The 25,673-nt window shown below is 37.1% G+C and overlaps 1 protein-coding gene across 2 annotated transcripts; it reads left to right on the top strand.

The window, feature by feature from the left end:
* Positions 1 to 20,336, top strand: HERPUD2 (HERPUD family member 2). Of its 2 annotated transcripts, XM_026102141.2 has the most exons (9): positions 3 to 171; positions 401 to 752; positions 5,352 to 5,429; positions 8,640 to 8,753; positions 10,770 to 10,927; positions 16,781 to 16,903; positions 17,264 to 17,587; positions 18,876 to 18,990; positions 19,423 to 20,336. In XM_026102141.2, the coding sequence occupies exons 2-9, from the start codon at positions 606 to 608 to the stop codon at positions 19,582 to 19,584; spliced, it is 1,221 nt and encodes a 406-aa protein (XP_025957926.2). In that variant the 5' UTR covers positions 3 to 171; positions 401 to 605; the 3' UTR covers positions 19,585 to 20,336. The 2 variants fall into 2 exon arrangements, with proteins under 2 accessions (XP_025957927.2, XP_025957926.2); XM_026102142.2 differs by lacking the exon at positions 8,640 to 8,753 and having other exon boundaries at positions 1 to 171.
* The last annotated feature ends 5,337 nt before the right edge of the window (positions 20,337 to 25,673 follow it).

Genomic DNA, 25,673 nt, shown 5'->3' with positions numbered 1-25,673 from the left:
CGCCGCGGCCGCCCGGCCTGCGGGCGCTCCCTAGCGCCGCGCGCGGGGAGCCGCAGTGGGGAAGGAGGGACGCTTCGCTTCCGGTCTCCATTTTACGCAAAACGACTTGGGGGCCAGAGGTTGAGGCGGTACCGCTGGTGGTGGGGCCCGGCTCGGGCGGGCTTGTTCCGGGTACTGGGCTGTCCCGTCTCCCCTTCCTTCCCCCCTGTGGGCGCGGGCGCGACGGTGGGCCGGGGGCGAGGGGCGCGTCCGTTGGCCTGCGCGTGGGGGCGGGGCGCGGGGGCGCTCGGCGCAGGGGTCAGCGGGGCGGGGGTGCCGGTGTGCGACCAGCTAAGCCGCCCCCTCCTGTCTCTCTCTCTGTCTCATTGCTCCGTTTTTGTCTCCGCTGCTTGGCGGGCAGACCCCACGCCGGGGCGTGGCGGGATCGGCCGCCGCCCGCCGCTGCCCTGCCCGCGGTGTGAGAGCGAGCGCCGGCATGGGCGCCCCCGGCTCGGCCCGGAGGTTCGTCCCCGGACACTGAACCCGCCCTCGGGCGTCGAGAGATTGAAGCAGCTTCGCTTCCCGGGGGGCAGAGAAGGGGCGGGCAGGCCGCCTCTGCCGGCATCATGGACCAAAGCGTCGTGGATCACCCGGTGACCCTCATCATCAAGGCTCCCAACCAGAAGTACACCGACCAGACCATTAACTGCTTTCTAGACTGGACCGTGGGCAAGCTAAAATCTCACCTCTCTAAAGTCTACCCCAGTAAGCCGGTGAGTTGTTGGCCAGCCTTTCATCTTGTTAAGGCTGTCTTTACAAGAACTTCTGGACTGATTTATGCTAGGTGCTCTACAGAATAAATAAGGAAGAGTCCTACTTCCAAAGAGCTGTCTGTGTACACGTAATGATTGGCTCTGTGCTTTCAGGCAAGTAGGAAATATAAATAGCCACTTTTTTTAATATTTTAGAAAGAACACAATTTAGTTTCCTGAAGGGTGGTAACACTGAAGGCATTTATTAAATGCTACATTAGTCATCTTTCAGAACTGGAGTTTTAAGTATCTCAGCAGAATTTAATACTAATTTCTGTAAATGTAAGGGTTCTGTCTAAAATAATTACAGTGCTTATGTGATACTACTGAAATTAAAATAATCCAGTGAGCTTACTGAGAGGTGGAACAGGTAGATGATTATTCTTAATATCATTTGAAACATGCAATTAAACAAGCTCTGCAAAAATTTTTTTCTTTGGGAAGCCTATTTGTTGAGGTTGTGCTAAAAACTGCTGTGCTCACAATTTTTTTTACGTACTTTTGTGATGGTTCTGACTGTGTTTTGAAACTCTGTTAATGTAAAAATCCACACTTTTTTGTTCACTGTGGAAAATATGGTTTATCTCTAAGCTCTTTCAGTTCTAAATTTGAGGATTAAAGAGGCTATGAAAAAATATACTACTGTAAAAAGATAATAACATACCTGTTTAGAATGGCAGTTGAACAGAACAGTATGTTTTTCTGTTTGATTTTAAGGATGGTTTGTTCCAGGAAACTGTATGAAGGGAGCGACTTACTTGCCTTCACATTGCAGCAGCCTGTGGGGCTTGGACCTTGCTATAGAAAATATCAGGCAAAGGTTGCATTTATAGTGTAAATGCTAAACATAAACCTAGTTCTATAGAAGAACTATGAACGTTGTTAGTTCCTTTTGAAAAACACTTCATAGGTAAAATAGAGATTCCTTTTGGAGAGAGCAGGAGAAATGCAGTCACTGATACGTTGGAGATCTGTTATACTGTAGTATTTAACAACTTGTGGATTTAATTATTGCTGTCAGTAATTCTCTCCTAAGAGAGCCTATCTGCTTTAAAAGAAACAAATATACAATTTCACTTATTCTTACGTAGAATGTCCTTCTGTAAAATACTTGTGTGTGTGTTTAACCTCTAGTTTTCTGACTTATCCTGTGATCTTGCTAAATTTGGCTTTTAGGAAGAACTATTAATGAACAAGAGATTTTTATGTTGCATTGTAGGTTTTAAACAGCAGATTGATATCAAACTTCAGTTTCCTGATGAAACTTTCTTCTGCTGCAAACTGATTGATCCCCCCATGTTTATGATTAAAATGTATGTTAATAGTTCAGAATCCTCAAAATTATTTTGGTGTTGGATTAAAGGTAGGGGAGTTTTAGTGGAAGTTCTGTCAGTAATTGAGGTTTTATTTGGATTTACTGTACTTAGTACTTGTAACTGAGCACAATATTTTGTTTTATAGAATCTCTCAAAGTAATAGCGTGGAAAAAAGTGTTTTCTAGGATGTTTTCTCTATGTGGTAAAATTGAAAAGCTTATTTTTGGCTTGATATGTTTTGACCTAGAGTCTTACTGTTCTTTCCAAGTCTGTTTAAACTTTTGTGCTGTTAGAAACCTTTATTTAAAACCAGAATAGTGTCAGAGGCTTGTCAGTGAAATTTCTACATTCCCTGAATGTGCAAAGTCCTGGGAATAACTTCTGTTACTGTGCTATTTTAAAAGTGCAAGAGTACATCAGCTCACAGATGCTATACACAGGTATTGTGATGTTCTTGAAGTTAAGGGTGTAAAATAAAAATTGGCTGCCATTAGAGCTTAAGCATAGTCTTTCAAGTTGTTGTGTGCGCCTTGTACTTTATACTGCTATGGACATTTGTAAATTAGTATCTTTTCCAATTGGTAAACTGAGGATAACTCTAAATGCTCTCTTTAAATGTGCCATCTATTAAGAGCATATCTTCAGAAAATGAGCTGGTTAAAGTAGACAAATGAGGAGTTAGGCTTTGAGGCAGTATCGTGTGTAGTTTCACCAGATTAATTTGTAAAAATGGTTTAATGTATAAATTCCAATCATAGCTACATTTAAATCTGCTTAATCAGTTTTAATGTTGGTGTTGTTATTTTACTAAGCCACTAAATAAACTAGATGGGTTTAAATCAGTATTAGATGAGTTTGTGGGCCTATATTGAGGTTGACATTTGTTAAAATTTTTTTCAACTGCACTAGTTTTTCGTAACTAGAGTACTGCAGTTATAGCACCCCTAAAAGAAATTGGGTGTGTTTTTTTTTTTTTTTTTTTTTTGAAAAAGAAGACTTTGAAAATCAATCTGTATGTCTCAGCTGGGCAGATCTTATGTACAGTGCATTATGCCCATAAATGTTCATTTAAAATTTGCTGTTTCTCACTTCCTTTAGTACCTGTCAGCTAGTGTATACTTTGTCCACAGTTGTAACCAGCTGTGGTTGTTTAGATTTTTAATGCCTATGGAAGAATAGTAGACAGATTAAGTAACCAAAGCGGTAGCTGTCCTGTCACTGAAACTAATGATAGTTCAGAGATGGAGTATGTTTCCAGAGGAAAATGCTGCATGAGGTTAGATTTGGTCTCCTTAATAATATTCTGAGCATAGTTAACTTGGACGAAGCATTGCAGAAGGACTCTAGCTTGAAAAATGGGAAGGAAAAAAAAAACCCACAAACCCTAATGATTTCTTAACTTAATATACATAACTTTTGGATTATGATCTGGAAACTGTCTTTCCCATGTCTTACCCGTCTCAGGTATGAGCTGTAAGCTTTAGGTTATAGAATCATTGTATGACTTTGCTTCTGAAAATGGGCCACTCCTATTATTATTATTATTAAGAAGAAGACTACAACTATTTCCATCACACTGGAGTGCATCAGTCTAGCAATGAGCGTATTGCTACTTCAAGCAGAAAGTGTGTCAGGGAAACATCTCTGGCAGAGGATGAGTTGAATGCCTACTGCCTTTACCTTGGAGTATGTGTGAATTACTGTGTTTTCACATTTATCACCTCTTCTTCCATCTGCATTTAACACCCTTGCCTCAAATTTCAGAATTCCGGGTTGGCTTTCAGCTCTGAGAATTCCAAGTGATAATTCCTGTAGTGCACAGTTAGGTATTTAAGTTACATAGGGAGGAGTATGGATTTAAAACCTCTTCTTCCCTTGTTAATATCTCTGGCTCAGCGTGATTCACAGTATGCACTGTTTATAACCTTTTCTTGTGTGGTTATGCAGGAAGCTGAATTGCATTATTTGGGACTGTGTAGTAGTCTGCTCTGAGGGATCGGTTTAATCTAGCCCTTTCTTGTCTGCAAAGTACTTGTATTAAGAAATCTGATAAATAATTGATATACTTTAGTAGTTTTGGAGAAGGTATTTAATTTTATGGGAGAGAGCGGGAAGTTCCTGTGTAAGATACTGCAGAAAAGAATCTGATTTGACCATGCAAGAGCTTGTGTTGTGAGTGGGGCAGGCAAAACAATTCCCCCCCACTCCTTCATTTTGGATGATAGTGCAAGGATTTTTTTTTTTTTTAAGGTGTTTAGCACAGTCCTAATTAATCTCCACAGAAGCTATCTCAGGACCCAAAAATACGGTTTCTGAGACTTTTCTTCTGGCTCCGCTGATCATTCTGAAGCAACAAATTTCTTATAAAAGTCAAGGTTTTGTGTAATTTTGGTGCATGCTGCTAGTTCCAGAAGAGAATGGAGAAGAACATAGAAAATGTTTCTTCAGTATAAGTCATCAAAACAGTTTTGTACTGTATGTGGCAGATTATCCACTCATTGTTTAAAGCTGTGTATTTAATCATGAACAGTACTATGAATTTTGTTTAAAAACAAAAAAAAGTGTCAAGTTTACTGTGTACTTTTTATAATTCTTTGCTTAGAGTAGCCATAAATCTTTATAGTAAAATGACCAGATTTTTTTTTGGGGGGGGGGGGGGGGGAGGGGAGAAATCAACCAGTGTTCTGTAACTCTTCTGTGTTTGCTGAGTTACTGTCAGTCTGTAGCAGATTATTGCAAGAAAAAATGTGTCAGGACGTCTGTGAAAGATGTTTTTTAATCTTAGAGGTATGGATTTCAGGTCTTTACCTTTAGTATTAGCATGAATAAGACTGCAGAATGAAGGGGTGGGAGAGAAAGAGGAGAGAAGTAAGACTAACTGTTTGCATGACGGAGAAATTCTTCAAATATTTCTCACTGATAATGCATGTCTGTTCCACTGATGTTAGACTAGATTTCTTCTAGCATTTAGTTAGGCTAGCTCCCTCTTTCAGCATGTTTCAGTTATGTGGTTGTAATTGTCGCAGCACAATTGCTGAGTGCATAATTGCAAAAGTTCTTTCAGAAATAGTTTGAGAGTTGGACTTGAAAAGCCTCTGAAATGTTTTTAAGGCCATCAGTTAGTGGTTGGAATTGTAAGGTGTTTTCTCATCTGCAAATGTTTTCTCATCTGCAAATGTTATCTCTAGCTCTTTATCTGTACAGCTGGAAAAAGCTAAATTCCTTTCTTTGTCCCATCTCCTAGTCTACAAAGGATCAGAGACTGGTGTATTCTGGCAGACTGCTTCCTGATCATCTCCAGCTGAAAGATGTTCTCAGAAAAGTAAGCCTCATATCAACACCATATGATACCTGAGGAAAACCAGTTTTGGGGAAATAGGAATTTAGGTTTGCATTGTTAACTTCAATTTTTCATTGTTGTATTAAGACTGAAATTGTTACAAGCCAAGTAATGCTGATATGTTCTGGAAGATGTATTTTCAAGTATCCCTTGGTTGTAGCACTACAATACTTGAAGACTTGGGGAGGTTTTCCATTGGTGGGAGAGGGAGTAGAATATGGAAGTCCTAAATAAGTGATATGTAGCATAGAATTACTTTTTTTGATGGTTCCTGCTGTAACTTAAACAGCACCAGTTAACAGATTTGCAATTGCTTGAGACATCATTTCATTTCCTGGATTTAAATCCAAGAATTTACATTAAAAATGGGACTTCTGTAAGCAACCTAAGGGTAATACAGTTATATGTAGAAATAGACTTTCAAACTCCTGAATGCTTTTGCTGGGAAAGCTGTTTGTTATCCTGGCTTTATTCTTCAGATGTTAACTGTTCCTGATCATCTTGTTGTACTTCCTTTCTTTGTTATTTTGCTGGTTCATCTTGGGGGGAAAACAATTTTACTAATCTAACTTTGTCTTCTTTAGGCAACATGCAGATTAAATCCAAATCCTAAATACACACTATGTCCGATGTAGGAAATCTTGAAATACCTGCACCTAGTTCTCACACTGGGTCAAATAGCCTTGGTCAATGCTATTGAGAAATGGAATTAAGTTAGTAAAGTTCTTAAAAGCATTATAAAATAAGATGATGTTTAGTGCAGATTATGAAGAATTGTGTATGTTTCAAATTTTGGTAGCAGAAAGCGTAGTGCATTATGTTGAATATTCTTTAAACTCTTTTGTAAGCAGATCAGGATGCATTGATAGCTTTATTTTTAAAATATTTCAAGTCATTAAGCAATTGCAGTTTTTTAATCTTGTAAAATATGCGAACTCTATGATATGATACCAGAGTGTTGGTGATGATACTTTTTTTTGAAAGGTATTGATGTTAAAATCAGCATACAGACTGCAATAATGGGTTACATTTAGTATGCACAAAAATTTTTGTAGAAGAATAATGCTTTATAGAGCTCAATCTCTTACAAAGTGGGCAACTGAAATACCATGATGAGTATGAAGAGGCTGATGAAGAGGAATCTTGGGTATTGCTTGTGTTGACTAATGCTGTCTTTCCTTTTTAATCTTGTTTTTGAAATAGGTCTTACTAGTTTGGATTTAACTGATTAGGATAAGTAATTGAGATTTACTGTGTCTAGTTTTACTAGAAAACTGGAAATGAACTATTGCCAACAAGTATGCATCTGGTACAACTTACATGTTTATACAAAAGTGCTTCGCTAACTTATCCCAAAGCTTAGTTTTGCTTGTTAAGAACAAAATGTAGTCTGAATCACCTAAGTTTGGTTGGCTTGCCTACAACAGAGTAATTTTAGGAAACAAGTTCAAATCTTGTTGACCTCCCTTTTGTAGAGGAGAGGCTTGCCTAACTAACGTTGTCTTCATTCACTTTACAGGGGAAAGGTTTATTTTTTTTTTTTTAAAGCATTTTAATAGTTTGTCTTTAATGACCTTGGGTTTAGTTAAAGGAATTTAGTGAATTTAGAAACATATTCATCGCTCTGACTACAGTGATAAAGATCTGTGGTGAAAAAGAAGAATTCTTTGTGCCTAAGCTTTTAAGAGTTTCTGGAAGAAAGGTATGATTACTCTTAAGTTCAGTCGCGCCCTCTGGCACTATAAGCGTGGTGATGGCCAACACATGTATGAATAAAAACATATTACAATAAATAACTATCCCATTGAGTAAAGTTGTACACGTTAAGCTTGCAGGTAATTTGTCTAGCTTGCTTTATCTCTCCAAGTGGTTTAAGTTTTTCTCCAGAAAGAAGATAACTATTTAGGTTAAAGGCTTTTGAGTTGGTCAGAATGCTTATCATCTGTGTTTGGTGCTGTCTGAGTCTCTGCTTGCTATCACTGGCTAGTAAGAAATTACTTAGTGTTACACTTAGCGTAACAGTGAGGGTGTGCTTGGGTGTAGCAACAAATACATGTTATGAAATGAGTGTGGATATGGATAGGCTACACTAGCAGGAATACAGAATGTTGTATAAAAGCAGCTGTCTGGTTTTCTTTGTTCCCAGAAATTCATCCTTAATAGTTAAGCATAGAGAAGTGTGTTTTCTGGCTCTTTTTCCAGATTAAAAAAAAAGTTTCGAAATGTCTTATCACTAAAAACTGCAGTTTGACTGTGTACCACAGCTCATGACTTCAGAAGATGACAGGTGGTTTTTGGCTGGTTGGTTTTCCTTGTTGCCCCCCACCCCGTGCACTGCAGAAAGTATAATGTTCAGTTTAAATATATAGTTGTTGCCCTTGCCATATAAGCTTCATACATGTTGATCTAATGGAGTGTTTTCATTTGATACAGTTTGATACAGTAAAGTAGCTGTAGATTATGAAGTTTTTATGGCTCCATATTTGAAAAACAGCATATTCTTGAAGAATTGGCATGGGCTGATTACTTGTATGTTGACTTGGCTTCAAGTGGTGCCGCTAGTTCCCTTCTTTATTTTCAAGTATTCCAAAATACTTGAGTCATGTGTAGTGCTTCAAAAGGGTAGATTTGAGACTAGCTTAGAGTAGAATGAGGTGGAAGCAGCAGCTGGTATATTTTCCTTGTATTGCACTGCTCCTGGTCTTTTTAGCTCCTACATTTTTCTTTTTCTCTTTTTTTTCTTTTTTTTTTTTTTTACCCTGTTGTCTTTATTGACTAACACTCCTCCTTAAATCTTAACACAAATGTAAGCATTCTTAACTTAAGGGAAACTAAGCCCTAGAAAGAGCTGAGATTTTTCCAAAATATTTTGATGCGAGGTAAAACTTGAGCTACGCTTCCTCATGTTTCTCTGTGTGGTCTTCTATTGGTTCTGCCATACTGCACATTTAGGCAAAACTGGAAGTAAGTGAATATTCAGTGTTACTGTAGACAGCTGCTAAGAAAACATGAATTTTGAAACACTGAGCTTCTCTTGTACTAGGCTCAATTTTGCTTTGTGTCTCTCCGTTTTGTATAACATTTCTTTATTGATTACAAACTTAACTTTGGAAGTGGATTTTTAAAGAAAGTTCTTACTTGCAAATTTCACACATACTGTTGCTTCAGCTCTTCAATTTCTTTGATTTTTAGCAAGATGAATATCATATGGTTCATCTGGTATGTACTTCCCGGACACCCCCAAGTTCTCCAAAACCGAGCACCAGTAGAGAAGGTCGTGGAGCTTCAACATCCAGCAATAGCTCAGTGAGTTTTTTTCATACACAGGACATGGATTTCTTCTACCCTGAGGAAGCTTTCCAGTAATTACTCTTTTAGTTTTTAAAACTTGACTGTAAAATAGTATGATGAAAGTAGAGCATGTGATATGCATTTGTACAATTAGACTTAATGATTTAAGGGTGTCACTTTACACAGATACAACCCTTATTCCAATTGTAACACACTTATGTTTATTAAATGATGAAACATACTACTTTATCTAAGCTACTCTTTTTTTAACATTTTCATTATGGAACAGTATGATTTTATTTCTCTCCCTTTCCCCATATCTTTAGTAGAAATTGAGCAGTGGATTCAGACATTTTTAAAGTAAAGTTCTTGCTTTGTGAAAATCAGTGCTCTACAGAAGAGACCAGTCAAATTGATGCCCTTATTGTGGGAAATGCAGGTGGAGCTTGGCCACTGTTCATTCTGCATAACATGAGCTGGCCGGTACTTGGTCAGCTTCAGAGTAGTCATAGTGTTTGTAGTCTGTGAGGTGGTGAGGATTAGAAAGCTTTTATAAGGTTTTTTAGGTCAGCTGTTTACAGAACACTCTTGTTCTGTGTGTTATCAATCACTCTTCTAACAGAAATGCAGTTAATGTTTCTGATGAATTGCTTGTCATCACTGTGATTCTCTTGGTTTCTTCCAGAGGTGACAATATCACTAAATGACCCTTGAAGGTTAGTCAGAAAAGAATATATACAAAACTGTTGTAGGTACTTTCATTTGTGGCGTTTTGATCATCAGCACACGAGCAATACCTTTCCAGTAATGAGCTGATTTTCTTTGTTCTTCTGTTGATAGAGTACTGTTTGAGACTGCTGTGTTGGAAGTGTGAGCAGTTTAAGCAGTAGTAGAGGGTGGATAGTGATTACATTCTCTTTCTGAAAACTGTATAATTGTTTTCAAACAGGACAAAGGAGGCTTCCTTTGTGATTATTTTATTGCTAGATAGGTGAGATATAAATGCTGTGTTTAAATGGCTGTATACTAATGACTGCCTAAAACAGTCAGTAATACACAGTGCTAAACTCTTAATACTTTGAAGGGAACAATTCCAAAGCGTAAATGGCCTTTGTTCTTCCATCTGTTTCTCCCCACTGTCTGGTGGTAAATTTTTCTTGTTTTCCTTTGTAGGGCAAATGTGATATGGATGTCTTAAGTAATTGCAGCTCCTCACTTCCTGAGTTGTCAAAGTTGAAGAGGATTTTCTACTGAGTAAACATTACAGTAACACTTAGAAATAGGATTTGTGGATTTATTAAAACTAAAATAATGCATCTTACTGGCAAAATTATAGTCTTGTTATGGTGACAAGTAATCTAGGAGAGCCAGCTGTCATTCTACTTCCAGATAGATAAGTATCTATCTTGTAAAGCACTGAATGTCTGAAACTCTAGTTTCATGTATGTTTCTGGGAGCCTACATAGTTTCTAGCTACTTCCCTGTTCTCTAACCTCAACCTGATCAGTTGGCACAGAGATTTGGATTGGGCAACCAGCACAGTGAAAAGGGTGATACTTAGAAGGGTAGAAGGGAAAACTGAAGACAAGGTCAGAGGAAGGGTAGCTTTTAAGCTACTGCAGGACTGCATCGTCTGAGTTTAAAGCTATAACCTGAGGTTGCAGTTACTTTTACTAACGATAGATACTAGAAATTTTGCTGCTGCTAAATATTCTTTGGATTAAGCTTTAGTTTGGTCAAGTTTTTTTGAAACTTTGCCCAGTGACTCGTGGTTTTCTCTGGGAGCTGTGAAGTGTTGAGTTTTTCTGTAAACTTCACTTTCTTATATGTGCATCCAAGTGAATTTCTGTGTTAACTATAGGCTTGCCAGAACCAATAAAACCTCACTAAACTTGCCTGTTACTGTGTTGCTTATATCCACAATAAAACTCATGACAAAACATAAAAGCAAACAGATTTTTAAAACTAAGCAGTAAATCTTGTAACTGTGGCAAAAAAATCCCCAACCTCTTTTTTGTGTTTTTTTTAAAGAATTTAGACCATTCAGGATCAACTACTGCCTCACCCACAAACCATGAAGTTTCGTCTACATCTTTGAACACTAGTGCAGATGGAGTGAGACATCGTAATCTTCCACAAGCACAAAGCAATCCTATACCAAGCCACCAGTTCCCTTATTTAATGCAAGGGTAAGTGAGGTTGAAGTAATCCTTAGCTCTTTGATACTCTTTAAAATATTTTTTAGATGTTCAGTTACAATTAAATTTCTTTTGCAGTCCGCAAAATGATTTGGCTACTTCATTTTGAAGCCTAAATCATATTTAGAAACATTTTTCATATGAATGTTAATGTTTTTAGCCAGGACCCATTCAGAAAGTAAGGGGTTTTGGTGTACCCCTCCCCACTTCAAGTTGGTTTTTTTTATTTTTTATACATGCTTTCTGCCCTTGGCTTTCTATTGATAGGTGCAGTTGTAATATTCATCTCATAGACGCACTTAGTAATATAACTAATCAAATGATTGCTTTTGGCTGCTTTTTTCTAGTCTGTTATAGTTTAATATAGTCATTAAGACTAAAATATTATCAGAATATGATAGTTTTTGGCACATAAGAGCTTGTAACTCTTCCATTCTTGTCCATATTGGATTTAACAGTAGAAATGATAGGCAGTTGTTTTGAGTAAGTCTGAATCTACAACAGAATTTTTAAGCATTGGCATGCTCACATAACAGAATGAAATGTAGCCAGTGTACTTCTCTAGATTAGATCTGTTATTCTGTAACTTCCAAGATCATGTCTTTTTTGTGAACTTAAAATGCAGCTTTAGGAATTTTTAGCCTATGTAACTTCTGCAGCTTCTTAAACATTCTTTGCCTCTTCCAAGGGGAAAAGAGGAATATAGTACATTCTGATTTGATAGCCGTAATGTCCTCAGGGGACGCTTACTTTCAAGATTTGGTTCTGACAAGGTGTTTCCCCAGTCCTATGTAGTTTCCAGTGATTTTATTTATGTATTTATTTGGCAGGGGGTGGAGGGAGAGAACGTCAAAGCAAAAAACTATGAACCTGCTAAGAGAGTAACGATTAATTCTTTCACTGGAGAGAGAATAGTTGTCAAGAACTGTTAAAATTCAGTTCAATTACTTTCTTGTTAGATTTAATCTAGACTTTACTAGTCTTACTTGCTACTTTTCATCCTTAATTCTTTCAGATCCTTTTTATTATTTACATGAAACTTATTCTCTGCTAGGAAGAAATCACCTTTGCAGTGGCAGGAGCACTCATGTTATTCTGGCCACATTAATCTTTGCAAAAAAACCCAATTATATTTGTTTCTATGAGGAAACCAAGTGAGACTAGGTTGACTGTCAGGGATACTGTTCTGCCTACTGTAAATCCATTCCAGAAGCTATTTACTGCATGCTGTGTAAATTACTAATCTGTAAGAGGTTTTAATTTAGCTTTTCATGTAAACATACACTAAGCATGAGCTTTTCATCAGTATGTGTGATCAACAAAATAGATTTTTGACTTCAAATAGATGACAGAACCATTGATTGTTATCAGTTATATTTTAATATTGATTTTTTTTTTCAGCTGAATCATTTCAAATGCATTGCTAAGTATTAAAAAATGGTGTTTTCTTTTTTTTGTAAGTTAAGACTATGTCAGTATTAGCAAGTAGTATGGATTGAGAGGAATGGATCTACAAATCATTGAAACAGTTGGTGCTGAGAACATGACATCAATGCTGCACGCGTTTCAGGGCTTTCTATCTTGTATGGGTTATCTGCAGCTTAGTCACCTGGAATGGATGCTCATTTGTGGCTGAATCGTCTTAGGAGTGCACCTAAATCACATCTTTCAGTTTAGTTTCATCCAAAAGGAATTCAGTTCATGGTCCAAGAGTGTTCTGTGGCATAACCGGAAGAGGGAATGATTGAGAGATGTGCTTGAAGAGTGCAGTTCAGATCCAAACAGAAGTATCAACATAAACGCACCCTAAATGATCTTAGGTCTTTTTCATAAAACTAATTTGATAGAATGCTATCAGAGCTTTAGGTAGATTTTTGCTGTAGGCTGCTGGGCACTAGCTCTACTCTACTCTGAAAAGTCAGTCAGTCTGTGCCGGTGCCTGCTGTAGTCTGCTGTCTTCTTGAAGCATCCTTTTTAGTGCTTTCAATGCTCTGTGCCAGTTGGATACATCTCTCTTTTTGCCCTGGGTCACTGCTACCTGTATTCCAGCATTAATAAACCTTACCACCTCACTGGGGGCAGTGAAATCTAACTTTAATGTACTGTATTTGCAGAATGAGACTTGTTTTGAACAATCAAGATTAGAAGCTGAAATATGTGTTGCCTTGTGGATTTTTTTTATTATTGTTCCATGACCAAACACTTTTTTTTCTTTTTTTAACTGCATGATGAACTGTAGACTTTACTGATCGAAAAAGACACCAGATACTTGAAAATGTATGTGAGGGTTAGTCTCCTTGGGCGTTTTGCAACACTGTCATTAGTAACAGCAATTTGTACAAATAAGTAATCCAAATGTTAGGTAGTTAAATGTGATTTTGCTGTTTGTTTTTGTTCTTGGAACAAAGTTTCAGTGTGTGAGTTGTATACCCTTTGGGAAAATAGCTGACTCAGGTTGTTAAAATATTACAGAGAAATAGATTTAGAATTTTATGTTGCTTTGAGGTTTTTGTAAACACAGTTTATAGATTTGAATTGGGAATGTGGAAGTAGCAAAATAATGGCTTAGTATAAATATAAACTGTGCAGAGTAGGGGTAAGTTACTGTCTGCTCCTATGGACTTAGCACAACGGGGCTCTGATCCATGGCTACAGAGGTCCAAACAGAGCAAATGAACTCAGTCCTGAAGTGGCTTGCATTTCAGATTGGAGAATACTCGAAAGCAATAAACAGATAAGGAACATCAAGGCAGTAAGATTATTTGTCAGCATGAGCAGCTCACCTATTAAAGCTGTTGTATATACATGATACGTAGTATTGTTCGAAAGCAAACAAGATTGCATGTCGGCAGCATAGAGTATGTTCTGGCACACAGATACCAATTTTGCTTCGTCAGTAGCCTTTGTTTGCTGTATATGTATTTTTTTTTAAATAGTAAATATGCATTCAATATTGAAATAGCATTTAAAGCTGATATCCCAGTCTCATATGAGACTAACAGTAAATGAGGTTGTTCTTATTATGAGTCAAGATCATTAAACAAATGCAGTGATGCAAAATGACAATGACTGAGCTTATAAATTGGAATAAAAAGTCTTCTTTTTTCTACTAGTGGTGTGCAGTATCTTTATTATGACACCAGTTTTTAAATGTAAAATGTTAATCTGTTCCAAAACCTTACTCTGAAATGAGTATTAACTCATTTTAGGTTTCTTTCATATAGCAAAAGTAGTGAATTCTGGGATTTTTAGCCATTTAAGGGGTGGTGTGCCTCTTTCTTCTCAGAATATTCTGAAGCTACCTCTGCATTTGAACCTTAAATCTATTTTCTGACTTACCTGACAATTCTTCTGTTGTCTGCACTGCTTTGTTCTCCATTTTTAGAATGCCTGTGCCTGTCCAGTTCGCTTCCCTGCTCTTCTGCTGTTGCTGCCATTCTCTTAAAATACTCTGCTTGCTGCCTATTTCTCCTCCTTTTGGAAAAAGATGAGAAGAAAGCATGTGCTACTTTCCTTTTTCCCCTAACAGCAAGCCAACTCGCTTTGCTTAGAAGGGTCTCTTCCTTTTGAGAGATTCTTCTCACTGAAATGCCCTGTACCAGATTTAGAGTTGCTTCTGAGTTTCAAAAGCAAAGTTAATAGCCTGCCGGCTGTAATAGCTATATAATTTGTACTATCTTCCTCATTATAATTTTTGATAAACAAATAAAATACTTCTCTGCTATTTAGCATTCTAATGTAGAGACCAGTTCTTTTGACATTGGCATCTGCTTTATTTCTTGTTAATGATATCAGATTTTGAAAAAGTAAGTGTTGCTTCTCAAGAAGTCACATCTCCTAGAAAAGCAGTAAAAATATATATAATTTATATTGTGTGTGTGTGTGTATATATATGTGTATGTATATTTGAATGTGAAAGGAAAGAACATGACATAACTGAAGTAGTCTTGCTTGACCACTTTTTATTCTACGCTTTACCCTTAAGCCTTGAGACATTGAGAGAATAACTTTGGAAAGAATTTGGAAGAAAGTGGAGATTCAAATCTTATATTTCTAAAAGGCATGTTTGTGGAGGAGGGCTATTACAATAAGCCTCCCAACTTTTATTGAACTCAACTTGGCAGTTTTAAAGAAAAACAACGCTAAGATCTTTATCTGATCAGAAAAAGAATTGTTAAATTCCTGCAGAACTCACTCTGCCAAGTTTTTAGGTAGCACTGTCTTCCAGTGACTGAGCTTGGGAAACATTTGTGTTGGAACAGTGGTCCTACTTATTCTTATCCCCATACCATAACCCACCTGCTTGAAATTGAGATAGTGCTCAGTGATTTGTCACAATGTAGTACTTAAAACCTGTGTAGAATATTTCAATTATTTTTACATTTTGAGGGTCAAGTGAAGGGTCAGTATTTTATGAGAAATAAAACTCTAAAATTCATAGTGTTTGTCAATTTAGGGGGTTGCAACAATCACATTTTTAAGGTTTACAGCCTTAAAGATAAAAGTACGATTTTTGTTCTTGAATGGGAGCTTGATAGCTTTACTGCTCAAACATGTTAATTTTGCAGAAATTAGTCACATCAGCAAGGCTCCCAGTTCACCCTTGCAATTTACAAAAGAAATCTAGAATATCGCTTATAACCATCTCATTCTGTATGTGGTGTTAGGAAAGTAGCTTTTGCTTTCTTTTCTTTCTTTCTTTCTTTTTTTTTTTAACTATTATTAAAACAGGTAATTACTACAATAATAAATTCTGCTTTTTTTTTTTTTTTTTTTTTTTTAAGCAGAGGTCAGAGTTGAATGGCAGGCTCTTGTCCAGAATTGCGGTGAAATACTCACTTTTTCATATATGAGATGGAAACAGATTTTAACGTCTTCTTCCCATCTTTCTTTCTGGGCGTGTTTTGTGTAACTGCATGCCTGGTAGACTAATGAAATCTCTTGGTGATATCTTTGCAGGGAGTTCCTTACTTAGGGAACAGTGTAGTCTGCAGTACAATTACAGCAGTCTCAGCTTTTGCTACCTGCAGTCTGAATAAACTTTTCTTCATGCTTTATACTCTCATGCTGTCCTGAAAGATGTCCTGGTTTACTACAATTTACTACATGAATATCTTGGGGGAAAGAGTTGGAAATCTTGCCAAAACATGCTATGTACTCTAGGAGGTAAGAGAGGCTAAAAGAAGTTTAAAAGCAGACATAACCAAACCTAAAACCTATGTAGGAGCTATATATCTCTTGCATGTGAATTTATGTTAAAAGCTAGGGCAGAGAATTCCTTACGCACAAAATAGCGAGTGAGGAAAGTAATGTGTTTACAGTGTTCTCTCAGCTGTGGTCTTCAGAAGCTGTATCTGAAGATGAAAGATGAGTTTACTGTCTTTGCTCATGTTCAGGTCTTGATGTCTTTGATCACTGTAGTGTTTCACGTGTTGCTTCTAAAAGCTGTAGAAGCTAATGAGTTTTACCGTTATAGCTCCTGCAGTGCTTTTAAGGAGTGACCTCTGAACATACAAGGTATTATATGGAAGAATTTCTGCAGTTATGGATGAAGTCTTGATGGACTGTTAATGTAGTTTTGTCACAGAGATGTAGCTAGCAAGAGAATTCTAACTACAAAAACACATATGCTTTTTGTATAGAAATAACTTCACCTAATTTTTTGCATGAAAACAAAGTACTCTCTGGAATGGGTTGGATAATCTCACTGTATGTTGTTTCAGTTATGTTGAAATTGCATTATCGTAGGGGAACAAATGAGAAGAAAAATGCTACTTTATTTTTAATACTAATGCATTTTTAAAATGTGACAATTATTACAACTCATTTTTTTTTCTTTTATAGCAATATAGGCAACCAGTTTCCAGGCCAGGGTGTTCCTGCTGGATTTCCTATGTATCCTGCATTCAGTCCCTTACAGATGATATGGTGGCAACAAATGTATGCACGTCAGTACTACATGCAATAGTAAGTTGTTCCTTGTACTATCTTAGATAGTGCTGAGTTACACTAATGAAAGGGGGTTATTTAAAAACTGAAATGTTGTACGTAGGATCAGAATGTCTGTGCTTTTTTGTGGCTGGGCTGCTTTACGTGGATAAAGTTTGTCTAGCAAACTATAAAATGCAGTTTTGGTTTGGAATTAAATGAATGTTTTAATAAGCAAAGATAAAAGGGAAAAGCACATTTTGTTTTAACCTTGTATTATATCTGAAGTTTTTTTTTTTTTCTTTTTTTTTTCAATTCGTGCAGGGAAGAAGACAGAGTAGGCTTAAATGTTTTGATGCATGTTTTTTTGACAAAACAGTTTTGTATTTAAATTTTTAGCCAAGCTGCTGTTTCAGCACAAGTGACTTCCAGCACTGAGCCGGTGAGGTCTGCAGTTGCCCAGGCTGTGAATTCAGAACGTGCTCCTGCAAATGAGCCCGCAGCAGCGCCAAATGTAGCCATCCAGGAGAACAGGCCTGTAAACCCAAATGTCCAGATGAATGCCCAGGGAGGGCCAGTAGTAAATGAGGAGGACTTCAACCGGGACTGGCTGGACTGGATGTACACATTCTCTAGAGCAGCTATTCTTCTGAGCATTGTATACTTCTATTCTTCCTTCAGTCGATTTGTCATGGTAATGGGAGCCATGCTACTGGTTTATTTGTGAGTACAACAGTTAAGTACAGATGCAGATCAGATATGTGGAGTATGGTGTTCATGTATAACCCATTTAAAATTTGAAATATTACCCAAATACAAAATTTTAAGTACTACTACTTTAAGGTATGGTACACACAAATTTGAATTTCAAACAATCAGATGAGATGATTTGAGAAAAGTTTAAAACAAACAAACAAACAAACAAACCTTGAAAGACTCTTACAGTAAGTTGGATACCATTTGTACCTAAAACAGTGCTTCTAGTTGTTGATGATATTAACAAATCAGTGTTTTAGAAATGTAGACTTTTGGGATGGAAATATAAAAAGTGAGGGCAGAGAAGTTTATATAATTAATTCAAATGTATGCTTACATAAACTTAAAATATTTAATGCTTGGATATGAAGGGAAAATTGCAGAGCTAAACTCAGTGGAACTTAAAGTACAGGATGTGTGCAGTAAATTTATGTTAGGTAGAGTGCTACTGTACCACTAGGTACTAGACTTGCCAGAATTGCAAGGACAAAAAAAAATTTTTTACAATGCATGCTAAAGACCTACGCGCTCTGTCCAGTTTTATTGAGAAATATCAAGTGTTATCACTTCACCCTATATATGAAAATACCTTAGTGATATAAATAGAAGTGGAAGATGGCAGTAATGCTTGATATTTTAGACATATCATTCATGATGTCATTCATTGGCAATTCGCTTTACATGGCAGTCTGATCTTTGTAACTTAAAGAAGCTGTTCACAAGAGCTTTTTGTTTCTGATGCAAGTATGATAGAAGCTGAAATTGGAGTATAGACACTTGAAAATATAGGAGAGGCTTCTTTTAATTTAAAGCGGTAATGTGCTTCGAGCCTTAGCTAAATTTTAAATTGCTTTTCCCCAGAAAAATCAACTTTAAACAATGAAACTTTAGGCTACCCTGTGAAAATTAATAAAACTTAGGCACTCAAAAATGGGAAGTAGCACGCCCCCACCCGCAATATATTCTATGTATTTCATCTCCTAATCCTGGTAAACTTTTCATCTTCTAGAATAGCGGGCTGCAAACAGCACTTCTTGAAACTTACAGAAGAACTCTTAGAATGGCTGTTCTTTGATATCTGTGTTATAGCTGAGTTAGTAAGAGTCTTGCTAACTAGAAACAACACTTCAAAAGAATACATGCAGCCTCATTCAGTTGAAAGTAGTTGAGGAACATGTTGCAGTAGGTAGCTGCAGCAGCAGATCTTTTTCTTCCCTTCAAAAAAGGTTTTCAACTGTTCTGTTTTATTAACTAGACACCAAGCTGGATGGTTCCCCTTTAGGCAAGAGGGAGGCCAACAACAGGCAGCCAATAATGTGGAAGTGAACCGTGATGGGCAAAATGTAAATAATCCTGATCTTGAAGAGATGGTGAGTAGTAGCAGATGTTTTTTGAGACTTTTGTATGTTGTATTGCAAAGTATTTGTGACTACCTATTGATAGTACAAAACTAACTTGAATTGGGAATGAATAAAGCTGGCAAATGCAGCTTTTTTTTTTAATAGTTCAGTAACTTTGTTATAATGACAGGACAGAAAGTCAACTTTGTGAAATATAGCTGGCTCTACCAGAAAGCTTTCAGCGTTGTCCCTACTGTTGCGCCTACTGCTTAAATTTGATATTTTTTTAATCAGAGAATTAATGATTGTCTCTTCTTCAGTGAAAACAAATTTTTTTTATGCTAGTTATTCCTCAGGAGGTTCTTTTGAGAGAAGTTATTTAATGTAGGGAGACACAGCTGTTTGTTTATTTCAGGGATCTGAAATGAAGCAGTTGAATTGCTTAAATTTCTGTTTTTAAAGGAACGACTTATGGATGATGGAATTGATGAAGACAGCGGAGAAGATGCAGGTGAAGATGCCAATACAGAGCAGCAGCCTGGATTCATGGCTTCTGCTTGGTCCTTTATCACTACCTTCTTCACATCACTCATCCCTGAAGGGCCTCCACAGGTTGGCAATTAAAGGGCAAGAGGAACTGTGCCAGGCAGCCTCTGTAGCCATACTTAGAAGTGGAGCAGATTCTAGAGAGTGTTTTAAATACAGTGCAATTTCAGAAAACTTATAAAGTTACCTTTTTGATCATGGTGTACAAAAATGTGTATTTTTTTTTCTTTTGGCTTTCTCATGCATTGAATATTTTAAGCACAAGTGGACTACTAAATGCTTTCTTTAAGATTCTTCTTTTTCTGAAGAATAAAATGTAAAGATATCAGTCTTCCATGTTTTATTTTAATTTCAAATGTGTATTACACTGAGGCAAAAAAGCTTGTACTTAGTCTGCACCATTATCTCTTTAAAGAGCTGTTAAAGTATGAATATTGATAGACTTTTCCAAATACAACCTATTCATCTGAGTAACTTCAGTGTATTTTGTGTTAGTTTATGCAGGGTATGAGTTCTTATTTGGGATTTTGAGTTCGTCATTCCCAAAAGAATGCTGTAAACACAAGGATTACTTGCTAATGGCATGTCGCCTTCATGCCACAAAATATTAAGCCACTTCTCATCTTTAGAAAGCTAAAAACTTTTTCTTGCAGTTATACTGTAGTTCCTTAAACTTGGAGATGTTTAACAGCTCTTCAAAGAGAATTAACAGTGATGGGATAAACCTTAAATGTTTGATACATACAGTACTTTTTTTAAAAAAATAGAGGTACCTGGGAAAAACATGTAAATTAGTTTTTTGGTTTTTTAAATAAAAACTGTTATGGCAACTCTTTTGGATGTTTATATGCATATTTGAATGCAAGCAACTTAATAGTGCATCATTAAGGATGAGGGTATAATTTGAGATCAGAATAAAGTTATCATGGTGGCATTACTTATATTGACTAAAGTGGTGTATGTTTGTAGTGGCAAACAGTGACAATCTTAAATGTCATAAGACTTAATTATTCTTAGAATTGTATTGAACAGGTTTCAGCTTTTTGGCATACGTGTTCTCCCTACTTCTTTTCCTAAAAGTTCACTTTTCTGTGTGTCTTGCAGATGGTGCATCTGTAACTTGTATGGTTATGACCTAGCGGTATCCAGTTACCAAGAGCTGTTAGTAGCTTCTTGCTGTCATGGTGTGGATTTTTTTGTTTTGCATGCTAGAGGAAGCAATTGCTGGTGGGTCTTGACAATCACTAGACTGGATTAAGAAAGTTGCTCTTACACTGTTAGCCCTGATCTTGATCAAAAGTGCAGAATTGTCACTGCTTGGTTGTGTCCAGACAAGGAGAAATCTGAGTATAAATATGGTAAAATTGAGATAGGGTAGTGGGAGATCCTGGTAGTTAGTTAAATGTTGTTAAGGGATGTGTGCTGAGAGTTTTGTCTAGATCAAGTTACTGGAGCAATAGATTGAAGAACCCAGATTCCTGTGAGGACATTTTTCAGCTCAGTGAACCTCCCTGCTTCCAGAATCGTACTGAGATCTGAGCAAGGAAAACTAAGAGGGTTACTGAGGCAAGAGAATGAGAGATGAAGGATGACCAAAAAGAAGTGAAAGAATGGAAGGCAGAGGAAAAACAGGAAGAGCAGAAGGAGGAGTGAATATAATCACGAATAAGTATGAAGCAAGGATCAAAGAGAAGGTTGAGATAAGAGAAGTGCAAAATATTTTTTTCAGAAAGGGAAGTGAACTTGATGAAAACTAGTGAAGTTCGGTGCTTGTATTTAGGGGCTTTTTGAGCATTTTAGATACAGAAATGAACAGTATGAAATATATAACAGATAATGATAATAGAATGGAATAGAAATGAAAAGCCTAGAAAAACATGCTTATTTTTGTTTTTAGAACGGTTCCTGTAGCAAGGATACACTATGGCATAAAACAAAACACAATCATATAGTGCATGTATGTAGGTAAAGCAAACGAATATAAAAGTGTTTTGAAATCCATTGTCTGTCCTTCACCTTACAGGAAGAGATGAAATGACAGTATCCTACACTTAAGTCTGTATGCCTAATAGCAGGTCTGTGCTAGCATGTCCAACAGTTTCACCGTATGTTAAGGCAGAAATGAACATAGAAGTTCAAAGCATATTCCATCCTTAATACGTGTTGGTGCTGTGAAGAGATGGATGAGATCACCAGCACTGATGCATCAGGTGTATGCAAAGAATATAATAGCTGCTCTTTTGCATAATTTCTCATTATTGTGCATATCCTAAAAATATGTGGAGTAAGCAGCTTAAACTTTCATTTAATACTTTGCTCCGTTGGCCTGGGTTCTGTAGTAAAGCTGGTCCTAAAATTTTTCAAGGCTGTAGGAGGAGTAAAAGGGAAGGAAGGGTTATAATGCTACAATTTCGTGTTGACTTTTTTCATTGAAACACCAGGCAATATTAGCTCTTGTCTTCATCCTCACATAGTTTTTAGCTGTCCTAGAAATAAACTGTAGCATTAGCAGTCATTTTTGGAGTAGGGAGCTTATATTAGGCAACTGCAATTGTAGTTTAAATCTCAGAGTTGAGGTGCGTGTGAGTAAGTAGGACAAAACTTACAGGAAGACTGTTGACACTACAGACACTGTTTCTCGGCTTTGCAAAAATTCCAGGAGGGAGCATCTGCGTGTGAGGAGTTTGTGATACAGAATAAAATTTGAGTTGTGGATATGTTCATTTATAAAATCTGTTTATTCAGAAGGACTGTGCTGACCTTAACTGCTGGTTAGAAAGGAAAACCAAAACCTAGCATTTGTGTTAAAGTTAGCATGTTTGGGTAGCTTGCTGGAAGTGTTTTGGTTAATAACTTGGTGCAAGGTTAAATTGTAGTAATAAAATAACCACAGTAATATGAAAATAAACTGCTGCAAAAATAAATGAGCAATTTGTCTAACCGGTGAGAATTTTGATACTCTAATTTGTTAACCAAAGATAATTAAAGAAATGAGTAATAGACAAACTAAGAAAAGAAGTCATATGTGATGAGGTGATTCTTAGGAGCCTTTTCCGGGGGAGGTATTAATGCCACCCTATTCTGTAAGGATATACTGAGTGCAAACAGGAACAGACAGAGCAACCTTGCTTAGACAGGAAAATGCATCAAGGGCAGCAGCATTTCTCAGATACCCCACTAGATGGTGGTACAACTACAGCCACTGCTACCACAACTGCATTGATTCAGAATTTCTGGTATGAGAATAGCTTGTTCTTTAGAGAGCAGTTTTTGAATCAGTTTCTAGAATCATGACCAAGAAAACCTTTGCCAGTGCAAACACTTTTCTTGATGATGGGAAGATAGGGCAAGGTAATTTGAATCTGGCTTGGATAGCAGTCAGCAAAAGTGGTTGTGATAGTTGTGAAGAAAGTGACATTTTGGAGCAAACAGGTCCAGAGTCCTACTGGACAAACAAATATTTCAGAATATGGAGTGATGCACTTTATTATGAAGATTTATACAGTTACTTGCCCGTGGGGAAGTTTTTCTTTATGCCTGGAACATACATCTTTAATATGTTTCCGTGTCCTAGGTTTGTTTTAACTGGACACTTCTTAAAAAGCAAGCCTGTTATATGCTTGTCCTCCTGCATCAGTGAGTCACTGAGATTAGTAAACATACTGAGTAAGCATTGTCTGCTTTAAAATATGTTCTCTGTCACTTTTACCAAGTATCTTTCCTGGCAACAGAGATGGTTTTCACTTTATCAAGTGGCTGGTGTTCTCATTCTCTTTTTCCAAGAGGTAGCTTTCCCTTAAAAGAGAGTTACAAACTCACTCTTCTGTGGTATGGCCAGCAAAAATGAGTCATTTTAGTTGAAATGAAAGCTGATGGTTCCCTCACTCTTGAAAGATACAAGTCCTACTTGAGGTAAGTGGATGAAGTATTGTGGGGGAGCTGTGAAGTTGCTCCCATTGTTGTATCTCTTTTCTGGTATGAGGGCTTCACAAGAGAGGCAGTCTTCAAGCAGTTCTGTTTGTAACTCTCTTCCCAAGTAGTTAGAGTCTCTCAGTCAAATGCATGTGGTAATACTCCTGCTTGGTAAAGCACTGCTGTAATGGGTTAGGCACCCTGCTGTCTTCATCTCATTGAAAAAAAACAGCCCTCAAATTTTGTGACGTTGGGTTGGCTCAGGGAAATGTGGGACTCATCAGCTTATTGGGCTGTATGCTAGTTTCCTAACGTAGGTTTTGTTTTTTCCTGTGGCCACAGGGAAAGTGTGCAGCATGCAAGTTATAGCATAAAAAAACATTAATTAGATGTTTATACCTGACTTGGTCTTGATATATCTCTAATCTTCTGACATTGTAATTATAATGCAAAAAACAGCATGAGTCTTCCTAGCAAATAGTTATGATAATGTATGATTCTTCAGAGCAAGTTTTTTTTGTTGTTTTTTGGGTTTTTTTAATTGCTGAAGTAAACATTCATTTTAAGTCATCCGAGTAACTTCCCCCTAAACTAACTGCTGCTGGTGGAGGACATATGATACCTTTTTAGTGTTCACTGTTTGCACTTTTTTGGTGAAGGGTGGAATTTGCGTGGTTTCCGATTTAGCTTGTAAAGTCCTTTGAAAAGTGAGGTGACAGTACCCGTAGAGATTCAGTGTTGTAATATGTAACATTGGTGACGTTATCCAGTATTACAACATGGTACCAGACATGGGCTGGATTCTATACAGGCGTTTTCAAAGGCTGAGTCAGTTCTCTGGTCTGATTCTCAGCATGGCTCCATGAGCAGGTCTTCTGGGACAATGGAAGGGAACCAGTATGTCATGGCCTGAGAGCAGTACTTGGCAGTAGAAATACCTTAAGAGAATATTGCTGTCAAAGACTATCTCATGAGGCCATAAGCATTGTTCCAAAGTCTAGTTCAGGAAATAGCAGTGCACTTTTTTTGAGGCACTAAACTAGTCTGGACAACATCTTGTTTTCTGTATTTCCAGGGAAATGCATACGAGTAAAAAGTTGGCAGAACCCTAAAATCATTGGCTCTCTTCTTCATCTGGTGTACATGGGCCATATGAAGCAAGATAATAGGCTACATGGATATGGGCCTGCTTGCACTATACAAGAATCTGGCCTAGTGTTATCTGAACTAAGCTAATACTAGGTTATACTAGCTAAGCATGAGACAGATAACTTTATGTACATATTATATATGTGAAATTTATCGTGTATCTTTTAGTTTCTCTCTACCTTGGACTTTTTGTGTGTCATAAGGGTGGGTCTTTTGTTCCATCCTCTTATAGGTGCACTCAAAAGATAAGCATGTATATATATATATATATATATATATACACACATATATATATGTATGCACTCAAAAAAACCTTTGATGAGAAACAGATTCCAGGGATGGGATGGATTTTCTTCCATCCTCTCTGTGCTTGTTTCATCTCCTTCTTTTTACTGCAATTTAAGGACATTCGGTCTGTAAAATATGAGGCACAGATTATAATGATAACTACACAATTCAGTTTGTGTTTCTCATTCCCCACTCCCTCATGCCTTTGTTTCTGTTAGGCTGTTTTAGCATGAAGATGGGCAGCTGTGCAAAACAGTTTCAGATGGTGGAGCTCATGGAATATGCTATAAGGATAAAAAATGCTTGTTGAAGAGGTCTCTTCTTCATTGCTGTGTGTTTGTAAGCATTCTGAGATGTCTGATGTCTGTTAAAGAAAAAGCACAATTTTAGTATTTATTGGAAGAAACCAGTGTCTGATTTTCTTGTCAACCAAATTAAAGAACTTATGCAAGAAATTGTAGGTTATTATGCAATAGTGATTTTTTTAAATAGCAATAATAATAAATCAACGGCTATCTTTCCATTTCTATTGTAAATACCCAAGGCAATTTCTCTTTGGCTAGAATGACACTGCAGTGCTTCATACTGCTTTTGGGGCCTCTCTTAATGTGGACAATGACCCTGGCCTCTTTAGTGCATTCAGCACTGCTGTTGAAAAGTTCTGTTTGGGAGTTGGCTTTTATGATGTGTGAAAGCACTGAATGATCACTTGGAAAAATCTTTGCTTCTCTTTCTGCTCTTCTCTCTTCTCCCAGCAATTCTATGTCAGCTCCAGAATTGGGCTTGCCAATGCTTCTGATTTGTATCAGAGCTATTGT

Source organism: Dromaius novaehollandiae, chromosome 2 (assembly GCF_036370855.1).
Source record: "Dromaius novaehollandiae isolate bDroNov1 chromosome 2, bDroNov1.hap1, whole genome shotgun sequence".
Taxonomy (NCBI): Eukaryota; Metazoa; Chordata; class Aves; order Casuariiformes; family Dromaiidae; genus Dromaius; species Dromaius novaehollandiae.
This window is presented reverse-complemented; position numbering and strand designations above follow the sequence as displayed.

Coding starts and splice junctions, on each gene's coding strand:
- HERPUD2 (XM_026102141.2), top strand. CDS start 606: ATGGACCAAAGCGTCGTGGATCACCCGGTGACCCTCATCATCAAGGCT. Junction 8,754..10,769: donor CAACATCCAGCAATAGCTCA/GTGAGTTTTTTT, acceptor TTTTTTTTAAAG/AATTTAGACCATTCAGGATC. Junction 17,588..18,875: donor GCCATGCTACTGGTTTATTT/GTGAGTACAACA, acceptor TTTATTAACTAG/ACACCAAGCTGGATGGTTCC.